Here is a 22,695-nt window from a genome sequence, read left to right as displayed (position 1 = left end):
TAGTGGGAATTTCTTACAAGCTAAGGAAACCATTAAGTCTGATTTGAATACGAATTCTTATCAAATCATAATATACTTCATATTAACTGATAATCACCTTTGTTCCTGTAGTTAATCGATGAAAATAAATAATTTATCATTATCAAGGAATCTTATCGATAATGTGTCATTACAATCTATCGTTATTCAGTCTGAATTTGACCATTGTGAAATAAGTTTTTTATTTACTGGGTTTTGTGGTATTTGTGAAATCATTTCTAAATATTTTGGATATATTTTTATGCGCGCTGTTTTCTTTCTGGTAAGCAGAGTTTCTTTTCACGAGGCGTGTGATAGAGATAACGCTTTTTCATAGATTCGAAGACTTTAATTTTTTATTTGTACTTATATTAGATATTATGTAGTGTTGATTCCAAATTCTAGAAAATTATTTATACTGATAATTATTTAAAATTCTGATTGTTGTTACATGGATAATTAATATTCAGAATAATTAGATGATATTCCATGGACGTGTAGTTATCATACCTATATTATGTTCTTCTCTTTCCTAACAAAATTTTAAATACAATACATTGAAGGCAACTTGTTAAAGTTATTATTCTTACGATTATCAGAAAAGTACATATAGCTATTAAATTGTATGCTTATTGTATTTAAATTGTATGCTTATTGCCAATCACCAAACATACATATACAAATGAAACCCGTTTTCCTTGGTCACGGCATCACGCGTGAACGGGTGGACCGATTTCGATAAATCTTTTTTTATTATATTCCTTGAAGTACGAGGATGGTTCTTATGTAGAGAAAACGTAAATATGTACCACGGGCGAAGCCGGGGCGGACCGCTTGTATAGATATACACATTTGTTTATTATAATATTTAGGCTCGCCTTGATAAAATGTATAATCACAAAAGATAAAAATATATCGCAAATTAAAATTCCATATTCGAGGATAAATATCTAAATACTTGGAATTCATTCTTGAAAAAATCAATCTAATTTAATTAATAAAAAAAAAACTTTTTTTTACATTTTGATATTTTTAATAATAACAAGTGATGTTTATTTCAGAAAAGTTGTATAACATGCAAGATGGAGACATTAATATGGTTACTATTAATGGTTATGATACTTCAAACTGACCACTTGGTCAATGGCCAAGGTAAATTAATTAAATTATAAAAAGCAAAATTTATTACTTTTCACACACAATATGCAATTATATGGTAGGTATTATAATTTATTTTAATATTTAGCATCAGTACCTATCTTGTGACGTAGGAATTAAGACGCTTTTTTATAAATTATCATTTGGTGTAAATATATTTTTTTTACATTGCGGCAAACCGTAGTTTTAATGTACTTTATTGGCATGAAAAAAGCTTGAAGACGTTGATAGAATATGTTCAAATTATTTAATTGTTCCGGGTCCGTTTTGTAAAAAATCTTGTTTCGTTTTCATATGTTTTTTAAAACTTTTAGAACCAGAACGATGTGGGTATATGATACATATACCGCGTCTGCCGAGACCAGACCTGCCAGAATTAGATTTTGAGGGTAAGTTACAATTACAATGTTCACATTTTTAGTGAAATCGGATCTGTTTTTGTAAAGCTTTTGTGTTTTATTTAAATTTTCCCTCAACGAATTAGAAATGACACATTATTTAAACCCATATTAGTCGATAAATATTAGAATTTAGTTGTGGATTAATAATCTTATTATTTTTTTAATATCTACCGATGTAATTTTATGTTTTTACTGCTTCCGTAAATAAAGTACTACGATTTAGAAAAATATGCTACATATTATCTATTTTATAGGTATACCATGGAGTGAACGTCCCTTGGTCCCTGCTCCTGACAGAGAAGATGTATGTATGGACGCATATTACCCCAGAACGGCTATATCTGGTACACAAATTATTTATATGGAAGAAGAGATAGTTGGCGATGTAGCTATTGCCACTTTGAATTATAAAGGTGAGAATAGAGGATTTTAGATTGTATAAAATTCTAACCACTTATCCCAGCTCCACCCGGGCTGACCCAGCATAAAACCGAAATAAAATAATATAGGCTATGTTCCTCCCTATAGAATGAAACGTAAATAAATTTACATCCATCATCAAAAGTTTAAAATTAATATGGATTAAACTTTTTTCGAGGTGATAAATGGCCATCGATAGTTACCCATCGAATAGAACACTTATTGTTTTCAAAATAAATTAGGGTTGTTTGGTTTCATTATTTACATATTTCAATTTACATATTTAATCATTTATCACTAATATGGAAAAATGCCTACTATTAATAATTACAGGTACTGCAACACCGAGAATTCTTCAGCCTCTGCTATCAGGGTCGTTCGCAATGTTAGGGCCTGTTGTACGAAATGTTGATGGTAACTGGAAACTAATTATAACTCAAAGGTTTGTATTGCTATTGTTAACAATTTTTATAATAAAATAGTAATAAAATGTTTTATTCAGACTTTATTCCATATTGGGTTCCATATATTTTAAGTTATATTTATAGATTTCCCTACATTTATACTGTTAATCTTTGTTGCCTCCTTTAATAAAATATTCAAAGTTTTATATAATAACGCCTAGCCTTACTTGTTTTAGAACATTATTTCTTTAAACTACCTATTCATTTCACTAAAAACCTGTATCCATCCATACTTATTCATTATCATCATCATTACCATCATCAACATCATCATCATCTTCTTCCATGTCATTAGCATCTATTAGAAAATCTTAGTCTCTCTAGCAACAAGCAATATATTTATCGTCATCACAGACAGGACTACGAGACAGAGGTGATGCGCAGCTACATGCTGGAGGTGGAGGTGCCGGGCGAGGCTCTGGTGGTCACTGTCACCTTACAGATAGTCAATATCGATGATAATGCGCCAATCATACATATATTGGACCCGTGTGTTGTGCCTGTAAGTATGTTTGTAGTTATGTAGAGTAGAGAAATTTACCCTCTTGGGTTTTTGTTTGACTAAAATTTGTTTTTAAAATCGTTACATTTACCATTTACAGGTTCACATTTTACTGGTGATAATCACTAGGTTATTACTTTGGTATTTGCTAAGCCAATGAAAGTTTCTCTAAGGAAAAGGCATTTTGTGTGATTTTATTCATTTTGCTTCAAATGCTATTAATTAAATCTACAAAAATACTTAGATGTTTGTAAATGAAGATCCCATTTACAAACATTCCTAAAAAATTAAAACTTCAACACAACAGCAACATAAACTACCCTCTCTATTATAATTTAGTATAATAACATAAATCACAATTCCCAGGAACTAAACGACCCAGGTCTCACAAGCTGTGTATACGAGGTCTCTGACGAAGATGGTCAGATCAGCACCAGCGCGATGACCTTCGAGATCAGTAGTGATAGGAATGACGATAAAATATTCTACATGGTCGGGGGAAATATATCACCAGACTGGAAACGGATGACCATGACCGTAGGGGTCAATGCGACCCTCAATTTTGAGATGAACGCTTTGCATATATTTAGGGTTACTGCGCTGGTAAGTAGGTGAAAGTTGCAAGCTAATATTGTTGCTCTTTGTTATGTAAATTTGTTACAAAAACGTTAGTTATATTTACACATTTTAATTTCTTAATGTTTCTTGATCGATAGTCAATTTAAACTTAACACCATTTTGAAATCACGCCTACGCTTAGAAAATTTCTTATAACAGGTTTTTAACTAAGGCCGACCAGAAATAAACTAAAATATTCTTTAGCTTTTTACTCCTCTTAATAATTTCAAAATGATTAACCTGAAAGATCTATAGTCTATACATATACATGATTTAATATTAAAAATTGTTGCTTCATTCACGAATTTTCTGAACCAAAATCTTTTCCAGGATTCTCTCCCAAACACCCACACAGTAACCCTCATGGTACAAGTAGACAATGTAGAACACCGTCCTCCACGATGGATTGAGATCTTCGCAGTGCAACAGTTTGACGAGAAGACCGCGAAGAACTTCAGCATCCTGGCCATAGATGGGGATACTGGGATCATGAGACCGATATACTATAAGATTGAGACTCAGCCGGAAGGTACGCGTGGAAAATTTTATAGTGTTGGTCAGAATTTGTTGATTGCGGATTTAGTATTAAATTATTTCTGAAAGACCAACCAAATCGTTAAAATGATTGACATTTTTTAAACTGTTCAATAATTAATTTGCTAAGTTTTTGTTAATATATCTTGGCTAATAGTTGTTGCTTTTCTATGTAAATATCTAATAGCCTTGATCTAACAAGTGTTAAAAATTGCTTATATAAAGTCAAAGTTTTGTCTTATTTTATAGCAGACAAAGCTCAATGCATCAGCTAGTTAAAAAATCATAAATACATATTCACTTTCAGACGCAGAATACTTTGACATCGAAACAATAGGCGATGGGGACAGTGGAGGCATCCTCATAGTAAAACCTATCAATCGAGATTTGCTACAACGGGAACTGTTCCCAATATCAATCACAGCATACAAAAGCAATAACGAATCACTTTACACTACCAATAATGTAGTTATTATCATTGATGATGTTAATGATAATAAACCTGAACCGATACATGAAGAATACACTATTGATATTTTGGAAGAAACGGCACTGACACTAAATTTCGATAAGGAATTTGGTTTCCATGATATAGATCTGGTTGGTTTTATCTGGTTTTTTTTCAATTCTAACAGTTGATTTATTATTGCAAGATGTTTTGCCATCGTTAATTGTAAAATATTAGCTTTCTCCACTTGCCTCTTTTTATTTCTAGTCTTAGCGAATAGTCTACCATTAAAAAAAAAACTAAAATCCACACAATTATCTAATTTGCGAGACAAATTCAAACTTCAGTAATAAAAGATAACCCAACACTAAAATGTATATAATATTAAAATCTATCCAGGGAGAAAACGCTCAATACACAGTGCGTCTAGAAAGTGACTACCCGCCTGGAGCGGCTAGTGCTTTCTTTATAGCTCCAGAGGTTGGTTACCAGAGACAAACCTTCATCATGGGCACACAGAACCATAGCATGCTGGACTTTGAAGTACCGGAATTCCAGAAGATACGGTTAAAGGTTAGTAAATAATAATTACTACGCTACGTCGATATTCTTCATATTAAAAATCTTGTTTTTTTTTAATATGTCAAAATATATTTTCATAACGTGATTCAGCTCGAAGAACCATGTTCCTATCTAAAACACTTTCAAAAATTAACCGTTTAACTACGACTATTATTATAGTCATATCTTGATGATTTTCTATAAATACGTCGTTAAGATATGGAAATGTTCTCGCATATATCATAATTTTTTGCTTTACTACATGTGATCATTAGATTTCTACTAATCATGTACCAGTCGAACGACAGTCTAATAAATTTAAATCTTCTGTAGAATTTGAAGACACATAGACTTCATTTTTCTAGTACACATGTAGAATACATGTATTTTTATTTGACAATATTCTGTTTGTCAATCCATTACCTGTTCTTGTAGTATATTACTTGTATTAAGTTTATGAAAGTGCTATTTCATCATAAGTCTTATATAAATTCCTAATGACGTAATACTTTTATTTTGTATTTTTATGAGCAATTAGCTATACTCACTGCGCGCATAAAAACAATATTATTTATTTATTTTTTTAATTAAAGGTAATAGCAACAGACATGAACAGACCAGACTTCGTAGGAGTAGCAATAGTGAATATAAATCTTATAAACTGGAATGATGAATCTCCCATCTTCGAACAATCGAGCCTTGAGGTGTCGTTCGATGAGACGGAGGGAGAGGGTTATTTTGTGGGCAATTTGAGGGCGAATGATCGGGATATTGATGATACTGTTGTGTGAGTATTTGTTTTATAATCTTAACTTTACTTTATTTGTCTTTACTAATATCCATGGTAATTTAGATACTTATGTCAAAAGTGTAGAAAGTAAGTACTGTGTCGACAATGTAATACTTCTGATCTGCTACAAACTTTTATATCATGCTACACTTGCATATAATATATTTTTCATGCAATATGTTTCAGTCCCTTTGAAAGAATTCCTGTTTATTATTGTAGCGTGATTTTGCACTACAGGACTAACTAAAAGTGGTTTTATTATTTCCATGTAAAACATAGCTAAAGCTATAAATTTTTATTTTTATTTTATTTTTCAGCCATTCTCTTTTGGGAAACGCACAAAATTACCTCCGCATAGATCAGGATACCGGCGATATTTTTGTGTCTATGGACGAAGCTTTTGATTATCATCGACAAAATGAAATATTTGTTCAGGTATTGTATTGTTATTTTAACCGTTTTACAAGTTTTAAGATATTGCATAGCTTCTATCGCGGGCCTTGAGCGCGGGGACCGAATCGAGAAATTCCGTAACGAAAAAACCTCACGCTCCCCACTCCGACGGGCGGAGGTGTGGCTTGAAGGCATAGCATGCAATAGCTTTACCCCGGCAGTCCCCGAGTGACACACGTCTTTTATGTTTTAATTTATTACATTGTTATAAAATAATATGATAAAGCACTCTTTGTATTGAATAACTTAAACGCTGTCAACATATTGTTATCAATTTTGAATAATGCCACAAAGCGGTTTAGTTTTTTTGGAAAAATAATGGTTCTTATAATGTTCTTGTACAGGTCCACGCTATAGACACATTGGGTGAGCCCTACAACACAGACACTTCGCAGCTCATCATTAAACTAAACGATATTAACAACACGCCACCTAGCCTCACTTTGGTAAGATTTTTTCGTAGTGGAGATTAATTTTTTTTACACGTTTTAAATATCGATATGTTAGAAATATCTTTTACAATATTTGTATCTACCACGATGAAACAAGGTTTTCTGTAATTATTTCTATCCCTCTTATTTTCATAACATCCAATTGCCATAATAAGGTTCATTTTAGATCAAAACTTAATTTTGAACACGTATATTTTTGTAATTTCGTCCATTTCTACAATATTGCTTTGTTTTCATTGTTTTGTAGATGTTTCACCATCACAAGGTTTATACTTGTGGTTTGCACATGAAGTATGATAAATATATTTAGAACTAGCTTTCCGCCCGCGGCTTCGCCCGCGCAGTCAAAGAAAAACCCGCATAGTTCCCGTTCCCGTGGGATTTCCATGAGAAAACCTATCCTATGTCCCGGGGTAAAAAGTAGCCTATGTCCTTTCTCGGGTATCAAAATATCTCTATACCAAATTTCATGCAAATTGGTTCAGTAGTTAAGGAGTGATTGAGTAACAGACAGACTTACAGACATAGAGTTAGTTTTATAATATTAAAGTATGGATTATTAATTAATTTTCCTATAATGAATTTAATTACTCTATCTAGCCTCGTAGAAGTCCAGAGGTACAAGAGAACGTGCCACAAGGTTACGTGATCACAGATAACATACTAGCCACAGACCCGGACACAACCGCAGACTTGAAGTTTGAGATAGTGTGGGATACTTCGTATGCCACTAAGCAAGGGAGGGATGCGGATCCGAGGGAGTATCATAAGTATGGATTATTTGTTTCTTTTTAACATTTTTGTAAAAAATATGAAAAATAGCTTAAGAATGACAAAGTCTTGACAAAGTTATAATTTTGAAATTTACATGTCAAAAATATGATATGGTGGATTTTACAGTTTCGGTTGTCGGGTAAAACAAGGAAGTATAAACGATAGTAAAAAGATTATAAATTACTAATATGAGCGAAAAAATGTTCACAATCCCTTTTATTAAGACCCCTTTATAAAATCTTGGATACTTATATCTAGATTGCTTAATTCATTTCGTTAAAGTTCCATATTTATAAAAGAACCCTTACATAAAAATAACTAAACTACCTGCAATTTTTTGAAGTGAAACTTGCGCGTTGAGAGTCAAATTTCAAAGTCGCATCATGGCAATACCAGCTTAACTTCACATAGTAAAGCGATGATTTTAGTATCTTTGAATCTTGCCAAAGAAGTTTCACTTCTGACACATGTACTTGACACACTCGCTCTTTTTTTACATACGCGTCCTTTTTTGCAGTTGCGTTGAAATAGAAACTCTATACCCTTACAACCACACGAGATCTGCCATTGGAAGAGTAGTCGTTAAAGAAATTAGAGACAATGTGACCATAGATTATGAAATGTTTGAGATGCTGTACCTCACTGTGAGGGTGGTGGATAGGAACACAGAAATTGGCCATGATTATGATGAGTGTAAGTTTATTTTTATATTAATTAAACTAGGTTTCCGCCCGCGTCTTCGCCCGCGCAGTCAAAGAAAAACCCGCATAGTTCCCGTTACCGTGGGATTTCCGGGATTGCATCATTTTCCCGGGATAAAAAGTAGCCTATGTCCTTTCTCGGGTATCAATACTCTCTTCTCTTCTCTAGTACTGATTTTATAATTTATTTATTTTTTTATTTATTTCAGTAACATTTACGGTAATAATAATAGATATGAACGACAATCCGCCAATATGGGCAGAAAATACTTTAACCCAAGCGTTCACAGTGAGAGAGAATTCTAGAAGCAACGTGGTGATTGGCTCCGTTCTAGCCACGGATATAGATGGCCCGTTGTACAACCAAGTACGGTATTTTATACGGTAAGTAATATAAAAAATAATATTCACAGGTGCGCCTATTTTCTGTGTGCAAAATATAGATGAAACATAAGGGAAACAATATTTAGGGTAAACGCAGCTATCAACGACCCATCGAAAATCTGAAGGTATTACCGACCTATAAAAGTAATTCGAAATTTAAACGTTTCCAGAACTATTCTAGCTATAGGTAGGCAAAGTTATACACGAATGTATTACTTGAGCATCGTATACTTTAACGTTAGAGTGAGTAACTGAGCAAAAAAGAGTTAAAATGCGTAAGTTGCTGCGGGGTAGCGTGGAAGCAGGACGTGTCGTACTGTTCCGTTGTTCCTTCGGGTAAGTACTGTGAGTATCTTTTTAAGACATTTACAAACAAATGACATCTATACTTTAATTTATATTACTAAATGTCAATGCATTTAAGTGTCAACTTTTCATTTCTTACAACATTTTATTAATAAAAAGTAATTTGAAACGATAAAACTTAAAATTAAAATGGGACGGTGTTAGCTTCACCAGTTTAAGCCGCGGCAGGTATCAACGACCCGTAAGTCGGCAATGGCAGCAACGTAACTTTTTGTTTTATTTTCTTTTATGTTATTATATCACACTAACACAAGTGGTTTTATGGACCAGTTTAAATCTAAGCTATGAGTCTTCATAAAAATCTATTAGCGACTAAACTTTTTTGTCTAGTGTTGTGTCTTTTAGCGTTGTCAATTTATACAAAGTTATGATATTTTCGAGGATCCCTATCGAATAGTTACAGAAGTAAGTCATTGTTTTTTTTTTGTTTAAACAATATGCATTTGTTCATATTTTGTATGACATTAATCAATTATAATCTATTTTATAGTCTGATGATCAAATGAATTAAAATAACCATTTTTTTATGGGTCGGTAATACAATTTAGGTTTATACTTACATACTTTAATACCGACCCATGTGGGTCGGCAATAGCAACTATAGGAAGCTATTCATCATCATCATCATCATCATCAGCCCATATTATACGTTCCCACTGCTGGGACACGAGCCTCCTATGAGGGTACAGGCCATAATCCACCACGCTGGCCAAGTGCGTGTTGGCGGATGACACATGTCGTCGAACTTTTTAATTCTTCGACATGTCGGTTTCCTCACGATGTTTTCCTTCACCGTTCGAGCAGTGGTGAAGTTACAACATGCGCAGATAAATTGAAAAATCAATTTAATTCCTGCGCGCTCGCCTGGTCTCGAACCTCGGACTTATCGATTCCAAGTCCGAGGTCTCACCACTGAGCCACCACTGCTCCTCAATAGGAAGCTATTACCGATCGAATATAGATTGTTTAGTTTCTCATCTACAAATTCAAATTCAAATTGCTTTATTTGCAGAATGTAGAATAAAGATGTTTGTATATACAGATAATATTGATCCTTAAACATTCTGCTCGTAATTGAGCGTGCAAATATATTTTTATTACTTTTATGACATAATAGGTGCCTATTAAAAATTATATTTTTAAGTTAAATTTAAAAAATTAAAAAAAATTATATTTTTAGGTTTTTAGGTTAAATTAACATAAAACATATAATTAGGTATATTTTTTCCAGAAATATGGAGCCACGAAAGCGGCGAAAAGTATTCAGTAAAACACAACTCGCCGAAGCAATCAATCAAATAGCATAACGAAATATCCTAGAGTTTGAAATCCTTAATTTAATATATGTACATATATTAATAGTATTATGTTGATTAATTTAAAAGTTTATAATTATTTAGTTCATTACTAAAAAGTACTCATTTGTTTTATTAAAAATAACTACAATTAAAAAATACGAATATATTTGCATTTATATTTCATTTTATTAAGATCGGTAATCATCATCATCACTAGCTTCTATACATTCCATTGCTGGAAAAAGGCTTCCTCTCACATACGATCGGGAATAGCTGCATAAAAATCGTTAATAGCTTCACAGCCGTTTTTATGGGTCGGTAATAGCAACAATCGACTAAGTCACATTGTAAATTATTTTTTACAAGATAATCCTTCATTAGAATGTATTTGCTTCAATAAATACATTTTTTATACATAACACTAGCATATAAAATGAAATTATAAATCTTTAGAAGAACCAGTATACTTAAAAAATATGGTTGATTTTGAAATTGCCTTAGAGGGGTCGTTAATACCTGCGTTTACCTTACAACGGTTCAAAAAAGACGTGGTCAATTATCCAAAATCTAAAAATTTTTTTTTATTAAATGACGATCTGGAGAATCCTACCAGAATTATAACGGAATGAATATTTTTTATCACTGCCAATTCTAATTCCACCTCGACAAACTTGAAGAGATATCACTCTTGTCAAGAGGTATTTTCCGCGCTTTGTTAGGTTAGGTTAAGGTTAGGTTAAAACAACTCTCAGTTTATGAAATAACATATCTGGATATTGTTTCAGACAAAGCAAAGCTTTATAACAAACAAATTTCTGTTTTTTAATGTATTTTAAATAAAAATATTGCATTTCAGCACTCGAGAAGACACACCAGAAAACCTAGTCAAGATTAACTTAATGACGGGCCAAATAACGGTCGACAAAGATAGTGCAATCGACGCAGATACGCCACCGCGGTTTAACCTGCTGTATACAGTAGTGGCTACTGACCGCTGCCTCACTGAGGAATGCCCTCCAGACCCGAATTACCATGAAACGGAAGGAGATGTGAGTGATAGTGATTATATTAGTGACTTTTTTCGAACAAATTGACGGTATTTGTAAATTTTTGAAGTGAAACTTCTTTGAGCGCGTTAAGAGTAAAATTTCAAGTTCACGTCACGGCAATTCCGTCACATCATGGAGTAAGGGGACACTTTTCAGAAGTGAAACTTCTGTGGCAAGATTCAAAAATACCAAAATTGCCGCCTTACTCCATGACGTGACGTTATTGCCATGACGCAACCTTGAAATTTTACTCTCAACTTTTATCTTGACGATGTTTTTAGGATTAAGTTTTACATGCGATCTTATATTTTGTCATAACTACTTTATAAGTTCCATTTTAGTTCTAAAATCTGAACAAAATTAACAAAACAAAAACAAAAATCTCTTTCCAGATAACAATAGCGATACAGGACACAAACAACAAAGTGCCATATCCAAACACTCAGGAGTTTCCTGAAGTGGTGTATATTTACGAGAACGCTACTAGTGGTGATGAAGTGGTCAAACTAATGTCCAAAGATTATGATAGAGATGGTAAGTTGTTAACCGACTTCAAAAAGGAGGATGTTCTCAATTCGGCCGGTATATTTTTTTTTGTTGGATTTTAAGCAAGAATTTCACATACAAAAAAAAACACTCACATTTTATTAACTGCATTAAAGTTTTCCCTGTCATGAGGCACTAAGGCTTTTGTATCAAAGTGTATTTTATTCAAGCAGTGGCTTATATTAAATTATGTTTTACAAATAGTGTCTTATTGGCCATCTGTATCACAGTTTTGTTTGGTTAATACATATATACCGTTGATTTACGTACAAACAGTGGCTTAGTTACAGTTGTGGTTACAGTGAATAATTTCAGATTCCCAAACTTTAATTCTGTTTTTTTTTTTTGAAGTGAAACTTCTTTATCGGGGTTGGAAAAAATTTAGTGTAACATTTTTTCGTTACGCGTGACATTTTTCCGTTACGCGTGACAATTTTTCCGTTACGCGTGACAATTTTTCCGTTACGCGCCATATTTTTCTTATACCTACCACCGTGATTCGACGTATTTCTTGTAAAGTTGCATACAGTAAATTATTTTTTGAAAAATAAGGTCATAAAGAAGTTTCACTTCTTACGTGTGTACACTAGTACACGCACACATTTTTTTCATTATCCAGATTATTTTCTCCACCTTTAAAATGAAAAATAAATTAAATACTCTACGGCCTATAGTAATTTATTTTCATGCTTAACCATAAAATTTTCCGTCACCAGAAATGTACCATACAGTACGGTACCAGATCAACTACGCAGTGAACCCTCGGTTACGAGATTTCTTCTCAGTAGAACTGGATACTGGGCTGGTGCTGGTGGACTATACTGGGGATGAAGTACTGGATAGAGATGGGGATGAACCTACGCATAGGATATTCTTTAACCTGATTGATAACTTCTATTCGGAGGGAGGTTAGTATATTTTGGGGTTGCGAGATTCCTTCTCAGTGGAATTGGACACTGGGCTAGTTCTGGTGGACTATACTGGGGATGAAGTACTCGATGAGGATGGGGATGAACCTACGCATAGGATATTCTTTAACCTGATTGATAATTTCTATTCGGAAGGAGGTAAGTGTAATTAATATTTCTTAATGTTAGTTGCTCATTTGTTTAAATATTTAAAAAATGTATCTAAATGTGACCATATACAATATACATATTCAAGACATATTTCATAAGAATAGAGAACATTATCACATTAATTCTTAATACAATTGTATATTGCCATGCTCTTAAGTCTTATAGAAGTTTAACCGGTGCCTTGTGTTATCCTTTCAAAAGTCATAAAATAATAAATAGATAACCTTAATAAAACAGATACATATTGTGTTGAGAAAATGCTCTTGCTAATTTCTCAATAGAAGGACGCCTGACTCCTTTGCCATGTCATCTTTGAGGTTCACCAAAAACAAACAGACATAGAAACAAATTTTATCACCCATATTGATCATATTACTCTAAATACAGATGGCAACAGAAACCAGAACACGACCGAAGTGTTGGTCGTGCTTCTGGACGTAAATGACAATGCTCCAGAACTGCCCGACCCGAGCGAACTGTCTTGGACCATTAGTGAAGGCCTGCAAAAGGTGAGCTATATTTCGGAAACGAAACAAGAAATAATATATATTTCGTGGGTTCAATATCTTTCCCGCAAACTTTTATTTTATACTTTTATTTTTCTAGTTCGGCCTTGCGAAGTAACATTATTTTTCGGGCACCACTAATAAATCTTTATTCAAAATAAGTTCAAAATATACTCGCATTAGTCGCCTGCTCGGATTATTTTTTTATATTTTTTTTTCCAAAATCAAAGATGCTCTAAGAAACTTATTGGCACATTTTTTTCGTACAGGAATATATATTAATCATACACAGAGTTTTCAAAATCTGTATTATTATTTAGCAATTTTACTATAATTTCCTTTAAATTTTTTAAACATTTTCCTATATACACAAACTACTATTATTATTGCTTATTATTATACTATCAACCACACTATCAACTATCAAACCTACACCAGGGTGAAAGACTTTCTCCCTTCATCCACGCGCCAGACCGTGACGAGCCCAACACTAACAACTCTCTCGTGGGCTACGAGATTCTCAACCTCACCACCACCAGGGATGTACAGCACCCGATGCTCTTCAGCATCATCACGATCAGAAATCAGGAGCTGGAAGACAATGTGGGGGAGCTGGAGACAGCTGTAGATCTCAAGGGATATTGGGGGACCTATGAGATTGGGATAAGGGTGAGCTTTCTGATATTTAACTTGAAATTTAGGGTTCCATCTTGTTTAGCTATCCAAGAATTTATTAAGGATGTTCTAGTTTTCATTTAGAGGAGATTTTGCAAGCTATCTAAAGTCTCTTTACTTTAAGAGTATTATTTCAGTCTGTTAATGAAAACATTTCTCGTCATTATTTTGTATCAACTATTCAGAATCTACTAAAATGGACAATAATAAAATATTTAGACAAAAATAATTTGAATCCTGAATTACACCATATTTTACGACAATATCACCTCAAACATTATTCTTTACAAAAATTATCGTATAAATCATCTTTAAAAATCGAGTAAATTCTCATAAACCCCTAACTCTAATTCTCATCAGGCGTACGACCATGGCATCCCGCAACAATGTTCCGAAGAAATATACTCAATAGTAGTAGAACCATACAATTTCCACGATCCAGTCTTCGTGTTCCCGATAGAAGAAACTGTACTGCGATTTGCTACGGTAGGTAGGTTTTATGTTATTTTGTATGAAACGAAATGAACATTTGTGTTGATTTCGTAGATTCAATTTTATATAAATGGCAACAGGAAATGGTTGTTTATGAATTGGTTCAATAAACATGCCATAAATAAATAAATTAATGTGTGCGTGTACTTGTGTACACACGTGGGAAGTGAAACTTCTTTATGAACTTATTTTTCCAAAAATAATTTACTATATGCAACTTTACAGAAATACGTCGAATCACGCGTGGTAGCGATAAGAAAAAGATGGCACGTAACGGAAAAATGTCACGCGTAACGATAAAATGTTACATTAAATTTTTTTCCAACCCCGATAAAGAAGTTTCACTTCAATGATAAAGATTTTAAAGAAATGCAAAGAACTTGTGCAGGTTTGCTCTTGACTTTTGGGAAGTATGTATTTATGAAGTGTAGCAATTTAGCACTTGATCAGCACTAAATAGTAAGGTCTCATCAGGGTAAGGAGACCTTACAAAAATTATAATTTAACAGAAATTGGAAAAGTTCAGAATACGAAATAAAACGCACGATTCTTTCACAGAATTTTATTAATATTTTAAAATACTATTATTAGGAAAGAGCCGAGTTAAATAGTCTTCTGGTGAAGGTGAACGGACAATTCCTGGATCGTATCACAGCAACAGATGAAGATGGTCTGGAAGCTGGAATTGTTACATTCGAAGTTATTGGAGATGGTTTGTGAAATCTTATTTATATGAATCCTCTATATATTATATCGTCATTAAGATGTTTCTATTTCTATTTTTTACGTTGGATAAAATTGCACGACGTGTGCAAAATTGTATTTAAAACAGTTTAGAGTCATAGCGGACAATCAACGTGACATTTATCTTAATCGAGATTAACTATCCCATCATTAAGTTTGATAAAATTGCACGAAGTGTGCAAAATATTATTGAAATTGGTTCAGTAATTTAGGAGTCCATAGCGGACAAACGTGAACCGTAATTTCTATATATACTAAGATTATTTGTATGAACATAACTGACACAATTTTCTAACATGAAAATTATTAAAATTACAGATGACGCCGTGGAACATCTATACATATTGAATGACAGAGAAAATCAAGGGATACTGATGCTGAAAAAGTCTTTCAGTGAGAATACCAAACAATTCCTAGTGAGTTTCAAATTTTATCACAAGTTAGTCATAATTATTGAGATCATACATTTGTACTTGATGGGGCGTAAATATTGCCAACTTTGTTGTGATCATGCCCTTGTAGCCAACGTTGATATGTTATGGAAAAAACAAAACTGAAAATCGTTCGTTCCCAAATTAAAAATTCCCATAAAAATCTACATTTATCAAAAAACTCAGTTTCAAATTCCATCTCACGACCAAATTATCAAAATTACCATAAAATCTACATAACAATTTATTTCCCAATCCCCAAAAATAGGTAACAATCCGCGGTACAGACGGTGGCAAAACGCCCGGTCCGCGTCACACGGACATCACCGTACGCGTCGTGTTCGTGCCCACTCAGGTCGACCCTGTATTCCCGGTTGATACAACCACTGTGGCTTTTGTTGGTGAGTCAATTAAGCCATTAATAGAAACAAGAAATAATATTGTTATGAAAATTTTTTAGGGGAATGTAATGATAAGGCATAAGTAATTAGGGTAATGTAACAATAAGTTTAAATATTTATGGTAATGTAACAAGAAGTAGCTAATATTTGAGGTAATGTAACAATAAGTCACAAATATTTGGGGTAATAAATAAAAATAAATAAATAAAGCTTTATTTGTTCCATAAGATACAATTTTAGTTAATTACAGTTTATGTACATAATCAAGTTAATACAATTTAATAAAGTAAAGTACTCGTTAGGTTTCTATATGGACCCCGTACGGGTGAAAGAATGCCACTTCCCTGTCTTGGGTTAAGTTCAGCCAATTTCCGCCAGCAACTGCTACTATTTCGTCAGCCCATCTGGCCCTTGCTCGACCCCTTGACATTTGGGGTAATCTTTAATATATATAAATCTCGTGTCACATTGTTTGTCCTCAATGGACTCCTAAACCACTTAACCGATTATAATAAAATTCGCACACCATGTGCAGTTCGATCCAACTTGAGAGATAGGATAGTTTAAATCTCAAATCGTTTGAGAAAGCGGGCGAAGCCGCGGGCGGTAAGCTAGTATAACTATAAAATTAGTCACAAATATTTGAACAAATTGAACATAACCAAGTTCTTTGTACTTTGAGAAATAGAAATAGCCACAGATTATGTTTAACAGAAAGAGAAGTAGGCCTCAGTGAAAAGCTCGTCCTGGCAGAAGATCCGAAGGATTTCTGGTGTAACGACGACTGTCATGACATTTTCTATAGAATACTTGGTGAGTTTACTAATGCAATTTTCATTTATTATTACATCAAATTTTGTTTTAAATATCACAGATTATAAATAAAGTAAATTTGATCAATAAAAACATGATGTATTTAATGCTACTAAATAAAATATACCCTACCAAATAACGTTTTCAAAATTAAGTTTGATTAATTTTCCACATTGTTTCCTAAATAAATAAAAACATTCAAGACGGCAACGATGAGGGCCACTTCGAACTGGACAGCGTGCTGAACACACTGCGAGTGGTCCGCGAGCTGAACCGCGCTGTATCTCAGCAGCACACGCTGCGAATCGCAGCCAGCAACTCAGCCACTGCGAACATCCCGCTGCAATCCTCTATACTCACTGTGATCGTCAATGTGAGTATATCATAATTTGACCTTAACCTGATATACATATTGCGTATAGAATTTAAAGATCACGTATATATTCCAATGGTGAAAGAATTTTTAAAATCCGTCAAGTAGAATAGCGCGACCATGATATTTAAAACCAACAAACAAACTTTATGTTATTAATGTACATATAATGGTTGTAGTAAGTATCAACTCAAAAGATAACATGAAATCAATTGAACGAAGATATTTTGTGACTTAAGCAAAGCGTTTGACTGTGTAGAACATTCCACTTTATTGTATATAAACTTTAATTACTACGCAATAAAACATTTAGCTCAGTTTCGCATCGTTTCATATTTTCAAAATAGGATATACAATTGGCCTTAATGTTGAAAGATTTTGCGGTGCGTCAGTTAATTTGGGTGTTTCACAGGGAACGGTTTTAGGTCCCTTTTTGTTTTCAGTATATATTAATGATTGAATGGTAATGTGAATATACATGATACAAGTGTAAATGAAAAAAAAATCTTTTTTAAGTATATCAAGGTCAATTAAGAAAATTTCATTACTTACAGGTTCGAGAGGCAAACCCTCAACCATACTTCGACAGGAAACTGTACACTGGAGGCATTTCGACAATGGACTCCATCAACAGGGTGTTACTCACTGTTTCGGTAAGTACTCATTATTAGTCAATTATGAAATGTTATGTTTTACAGGATTATCTTTTTTGGCTTCTTATTTTCTATTTTTGTAATTTGTGTTTGTGGAATATCCTTGATGCGTCGGTTTTACATGACTGATGACTTTTGCATATTATGCGGTTTCGTAAACTAACTTATGTTGTGTTCATTTAATTTTTCAACAAATGTGGTGCAGTTTTTGTTAATTTTTTGAATAGAATATTTGATATAAAATAAAAGGTTTTATTATACTTTAAAATTTAATATTCTTGAATGTAACGTTAGGAGTTTTTAACCTACAAGATAATAATGGACAAAAAAGTTTTGACATAACATTCAATAAACCTGCAACCCTACAGGCGCAGCACTCAGAGAACGCGCCAATCACATACTCCATAGACTGGGACTCCATGGTAGCAGACCCGAGTCTTGCAGCTGTGCAGCAGTCAGCATTCAATCTGCAGTCAGGCTCCGGCGTGCTGACGCTGAACATGCAGCCCACCGCCAGCATGCATGGAACATTCCAGTTTGATGTACGGGCTACGGACCCGGGTGAGTAGTTACAGGTGTTTCTGCAGCTGGAGCTCATGCAGCTGAACTGAGTCTTGCAGCTGTGCAGCAGTCAGCATCAATCTGCAGCCGGGCTCCGGCGTGCTGACCCTGAACATGCAGCCCACCGCCAGCATGCATGGAACATTCCAGTTTGATGTACGGGCTACGGACCCTGGTGAGTGGCTGCAGGTGTTTCTGCAGCTGGAGCTCGTGCAGCTGAACCAGAGTATTCCAGCTGTGCAGCAGTCAACATACAATCTGCAGCCGGGCATTAGTGTTCTGACGCTGAACATGCAGCCCACCGCCAGCATGCACGGAACATTCCAGTTTGATGTACGGGCTACGGACCCTGGTGAGTGGCTGCAGGTGTTTATACAGCTGCAGGTCATATAGCTTAATCAAAATCTGTCGGTGGTGCAGTTATCTGCGTTCCAGCTACAGCCGGATGCATCTGAAATATATTGCGCGGCATATTTCTTAGCTTTAGTTGAAGCTGCTGCTTTAAAATCTCATGCACTTAATCTGGACGATGCAAGATTGACATAACTTACGTAATTCGTTTTGCACCTGAATCAGGAGCATCGGAAATATACGGTGCGTTTTCACGCCTGTAGCTACACTCAATTAATTTTGAAATAAATAACAAATAGAGCGGCTACTTATTTTATTGAAATGCAAAATTAATATGAAACATTTTTTTTAACAGCGGGTGCGTACGACACCGCGGAGGTGAAGATCTACCTGATATCATCACAGAACCGCGTGTTCTTCATCTTCTTAAATACGCTTGAACAGATTGAAGGCAAAGTAGACTTTGTAAGTTGGACTTTTCACATTTGTTTTAGCTACTAATTTAATCAAGATATTTTTTTTTTAGTTTTATAGCATTTAATTTTTTTTAGATGAGAACAAATTAAAAAAAAATGAAAATTACTTGATGAACATTTTTAGGTCAAGAAAAATTTTGAATTTTTTTTATATTTCCAATGCCAGATAGCGAGCACATTCAGCGTGGGCTTCCAAATGACGTGCCACATCGACCAAGTGTTGCCAGCCACTGACGAGGACAACATAGCGCGCCCCGACCGCACTGAGGTGCGCGCGCACTTCCTGCGGGACCAGGAGCCCGTCAGCACGGACGTTATCGACACGTGAGTAGTTATATAGTACACAGTGAACAAATGACGTGCCACATCGACCAAGTGTTGCCAGCCGCTGACGAGGACAACATAGCGCGCCCCGACCGCACTGAGGTGCGCGCGCACTTCCTGCGGGACCAGGAGCCCGTCAGCACGGACGTTATCGACACGTGAGTAGTTATATAGTACACAGTGAACAAATGACGTGCCACATCGACCAAGTGTTGCCAGCCGCTGACGAGGCATAGCTATTATGCCTCCTCCACACTACTCGCGAAGTTCCTCGGCGAAGTACTCGGCCGAAGTTGACTGAAGTCCGCGGTGCTACACTACACACTCGTTCAACTTCGCGAGGAGCGCATACGTTCATATTCAGAACGAACTTCAGGTAACTACGTGCCCTTTGACTCGGGCGCAAAAACCGACAACAAACGGAAGTCGGCCGAGGCGAGGTAAAGTTGGACGAAGTAAGCCGAAGTGCCTCTCTACATTATTCTATTCGTCTAACCTCCTTCAACTTCGCGAGTGGTGTGGAGGAGGCATTACAGTTTAAAACTGTAACGGTTGCTTATAACAACAATGGTGCTATACGCACGACACTATAATATAAAAAAACCTTTTAAAAATTGCTTTAAAAATCAACTATCAGTATCATGATATTACATTACTCTTAAGACTCATTATCATCGTATCCAGGCTGCGAAGTGACAGCCAATTGCTGACCAGCATCCAGCGCACGCTGAGCACGGAACTGCTGGTGCTGCAGGACCTGGTGACGGGGGACAGTCCCGCGATCAGTGCTGACTCCAGCGCGCTGATGGTGCTGGTGCTGGGCGCGTTGGCAGCAGCTCTGGCACTGCTGTGCTTGCTGCTGCTGGCCGGCTTCGTCTATAGGACCAGGAAGTGAGTGCTTATAAAAATAATAATTATTATTTTTTATTCTATTTGTTTAAGCGTTTTAAGTACGTAGTAGTAGTAAGTAGTTTGTAAGCACAATATAATCAAACAAGAATAACAAAAAAAAAATGGGCGATAATTTCATCGTCTGTTCTAAATACCAAAATACTAACACTACAACTAGTTACTGAAAAGGTCCGCGTGCTATTCAAATTTAAAAAATTCAAAATTATGTCTTTCTTTCATTTACAGGCTTATTTACAGGTCTTAAACTGTATATTATGTAGATATGTGTAGTTGGAAAATATATAATTTGCATCCTTATTTTTAAACATCACGCGTGTAAAATTTTTCCAATATTTTTTAAGCTATTGCATAGCTTCTATCGCAGGCCTTGAGCGCGGGGACCGAATCCAGAAATTGCGTAACAAAAAAATCTCACGCTCCCCACTCGGACGGGCGGAGGTGTGGCTTGAAGGCATAGCATGCAATAGCTTTACCGCGGCAGTCCCCGAGTGACACACGTATTTTTTAAATATATTTATACACAGGTTAAACCGCCAACTGCTCGCGCTGTCCATGACGAAGTACGGCTCAGCTGACTCCGGGCTGAACAGGCTGGGGCTGGCGGCGCCCGGCACCAACAAGCACGCGGAAGCCGGCTCTAACCCCGTGTGGAACGAGGCGCTGAAAGCACCCGACTTTGATGCACTCAGGTGAGTGTGTTGGGTGTGAGTGGGAGTTGGGTGTGAGTGTGAGTTGGTTTTGTGAGTGTAATTGAGTTGAACATGTAGTGGAATGTTCTCAGGCGAGAGGGTGTAATTGAGTTAGGTGTTACGGTCGTTTTCGTGCTGAGGTAAGTTAATTTGGTAAGACTGGAGTTTTGATTTTTAAAAGAATTCAAGATCACGTGACACGGGAGCGCAATGATACGACTAAGTGAAATGCTTTATTTTTTTATTCAAAGCAAATTAATACTCCTTAAAAATACTCCCAATAAAAGAATATTAATAATTTAATATTACTTCAATAAATTGCAGCGAGGATTCGGACGACTCGGACCTGATCGGCATCGAGGATCTGCCGCAGTTCAGCGCTGACTTCTTGCCACCCGAAGCGGCGAACTCACAGCAGTTTGGAAAACACCAGGTACTAAAAGTTATCATCATTTCAAACTCGCACACACATGTTTAACATTTACTCACACTAACATACACACATTTATACATTCATATATTTACACACATACAAACTCACTCATACCTATACTCGCAAACAAACTCAGTCATACCTACACTCGCAAACTCACTCATATCTATACTCGCAAACTCAGTCATACCTACAATCGCAAACTCACTCATATCTATACTTGTAAACAAACTCAGTCATACCCACACTCGCAAACTCACTCATATCTATACTCGCAAACTCAGTCATACCTACACTCGCAAACTCACTCATATCTATGCTCGCAAACTCAGTCATACCTACACTCGCAAACTCACTCATATCTATACTCGCAAACTCATCAGTCATACCTACACTCACAAACTCACTCATGCCTACACTCACAAACAAACTCACTCATACTTACACTGACAAACAAACTTGCTCATACTTTAATTACAAATATAAAATAGATTTTTTGAATAATATGAATAATTAAAAATATCAAGGATAATAATTAATTATTAATGATATGTATTTTATTTGCAGCCGGGAGACGACATTATCGCGACACACAAAAACAACTTCGGTTTGAACTCGCCTCCCTTCAGCCAACAATTCCCAGACAACTCGTTTAGACGATAAGAAAAAATATACAATAAAAATATACAAATACAACTAACAAGTAATATATTAAATATTGACCACTAAACATGCCAAAAAAGTAGATACCTACCTAGTACAAAAAATTTTATTATACATATTGTAATAATTGTAAAGATTATTGCATTTTACATCTATAAACATAATAATATGTAAATAATATT

General features: G+C 35.1%; 1 protein-coding gene across 1 annotated transcript; it reads left to right on the top strand.

Moving 5' to 3' along the window:
- Nucleotides 1-225: 225 nt before the first annotated feature.
- LOC123694953 (cadherin-23-like) lies at nucleotides 226-22,616 on the top strand. Its single transcript, XM_045640603.1, has 35 exons — nucleotides 226-301; nucleotides 1,080-1,170; nucleotides 1,491-1,565; nucleotides 1,832-1,990; nucleotides 2,331-2,439; nucleotides 2,816-2,963; nucleotides 3,330-3,566; nucleotides 3,912-4,110; nucleotides 4,423-4,715; nucleotides 4,963-5,136; nucleotides 5,718-5,911; nucleotides 6,232-6,349; nucleotides 6,712-6,813; nucleotides 7,420-7,589; nucleotides 8,111-8,286; nucleotides 8,504-8,678; nucleotides 11,199-11,391; nucleotides 11,784-11,925; nucleotides 12,654-12,845; nucleotides 13,404-13,525; nucleotides 13,961-14,191; nucleotides 14,558-14,683; nucleotides 15,281-15,401; nucleotides 15,752-15,849; nucleotides 16,133-16,265; nucleotides 16,980-17,078; nucleotides 17,282-17,451; nucleotides 18,006-18,104; nucleotides 18,473-18,665; nucleotides 19,372-19,481; nucleotides 19,659-19,816; nucleotides 20,501-20,707; nucleotides 21,253-21,417; nucleotides 21,742-21,850; nucleotides 22,418-22,616. The coding sequence occupies exons 1-35, from the start codon at nucleotides 281-283 to the stop codon at nucleotides 22,511-22,513; spliced, it is 5,205 nt and encodes a 1,734-aa protein (XP_045496559.1). The 5' UTR covers nucleotides 226-280; the 3' UTR covers nucleotides 22,514-22,616.
- The last annotated feature ends 79 nt before the right edge of the window (nucleotides 22,617-22,695 follow it).

This window comes from Colias croceus, chromosome 10 (assembly GCF_905220415.1).
Source record: "Colias croceus chromosome 10, ilColCroc2.1".
Lineage (NCBI taxonomy): Eukaryota > Metazoa > Arthropoda > Insecta > Lepidoptera > Pieridae > Colias > Colias croceus.
This window is presented reverse-complemented; position numbering and strand designations above follow the sequence as displayed.

Coding starts and splice junctions, on each gene's coding strand:
- LOC123694953 (XM_045640603.1), top strand. CDS start 281: ATGCGCGCTGTTTTCTTTCTG. Junction 19,817..20,500: donor AGCACGGACGTTATCGACAC/GTGAGTAGTTAT, acceptor CATCGTATCCAG/GCTGCGAAGTGACAGCCAAT. Junction 21,851..22,417: donor AGCAGTTTGGAAAACACCAG/GTACTAAAAGTT, acceptor TTTTATTTGCAG/CCGGGAGACGACATTATCGC.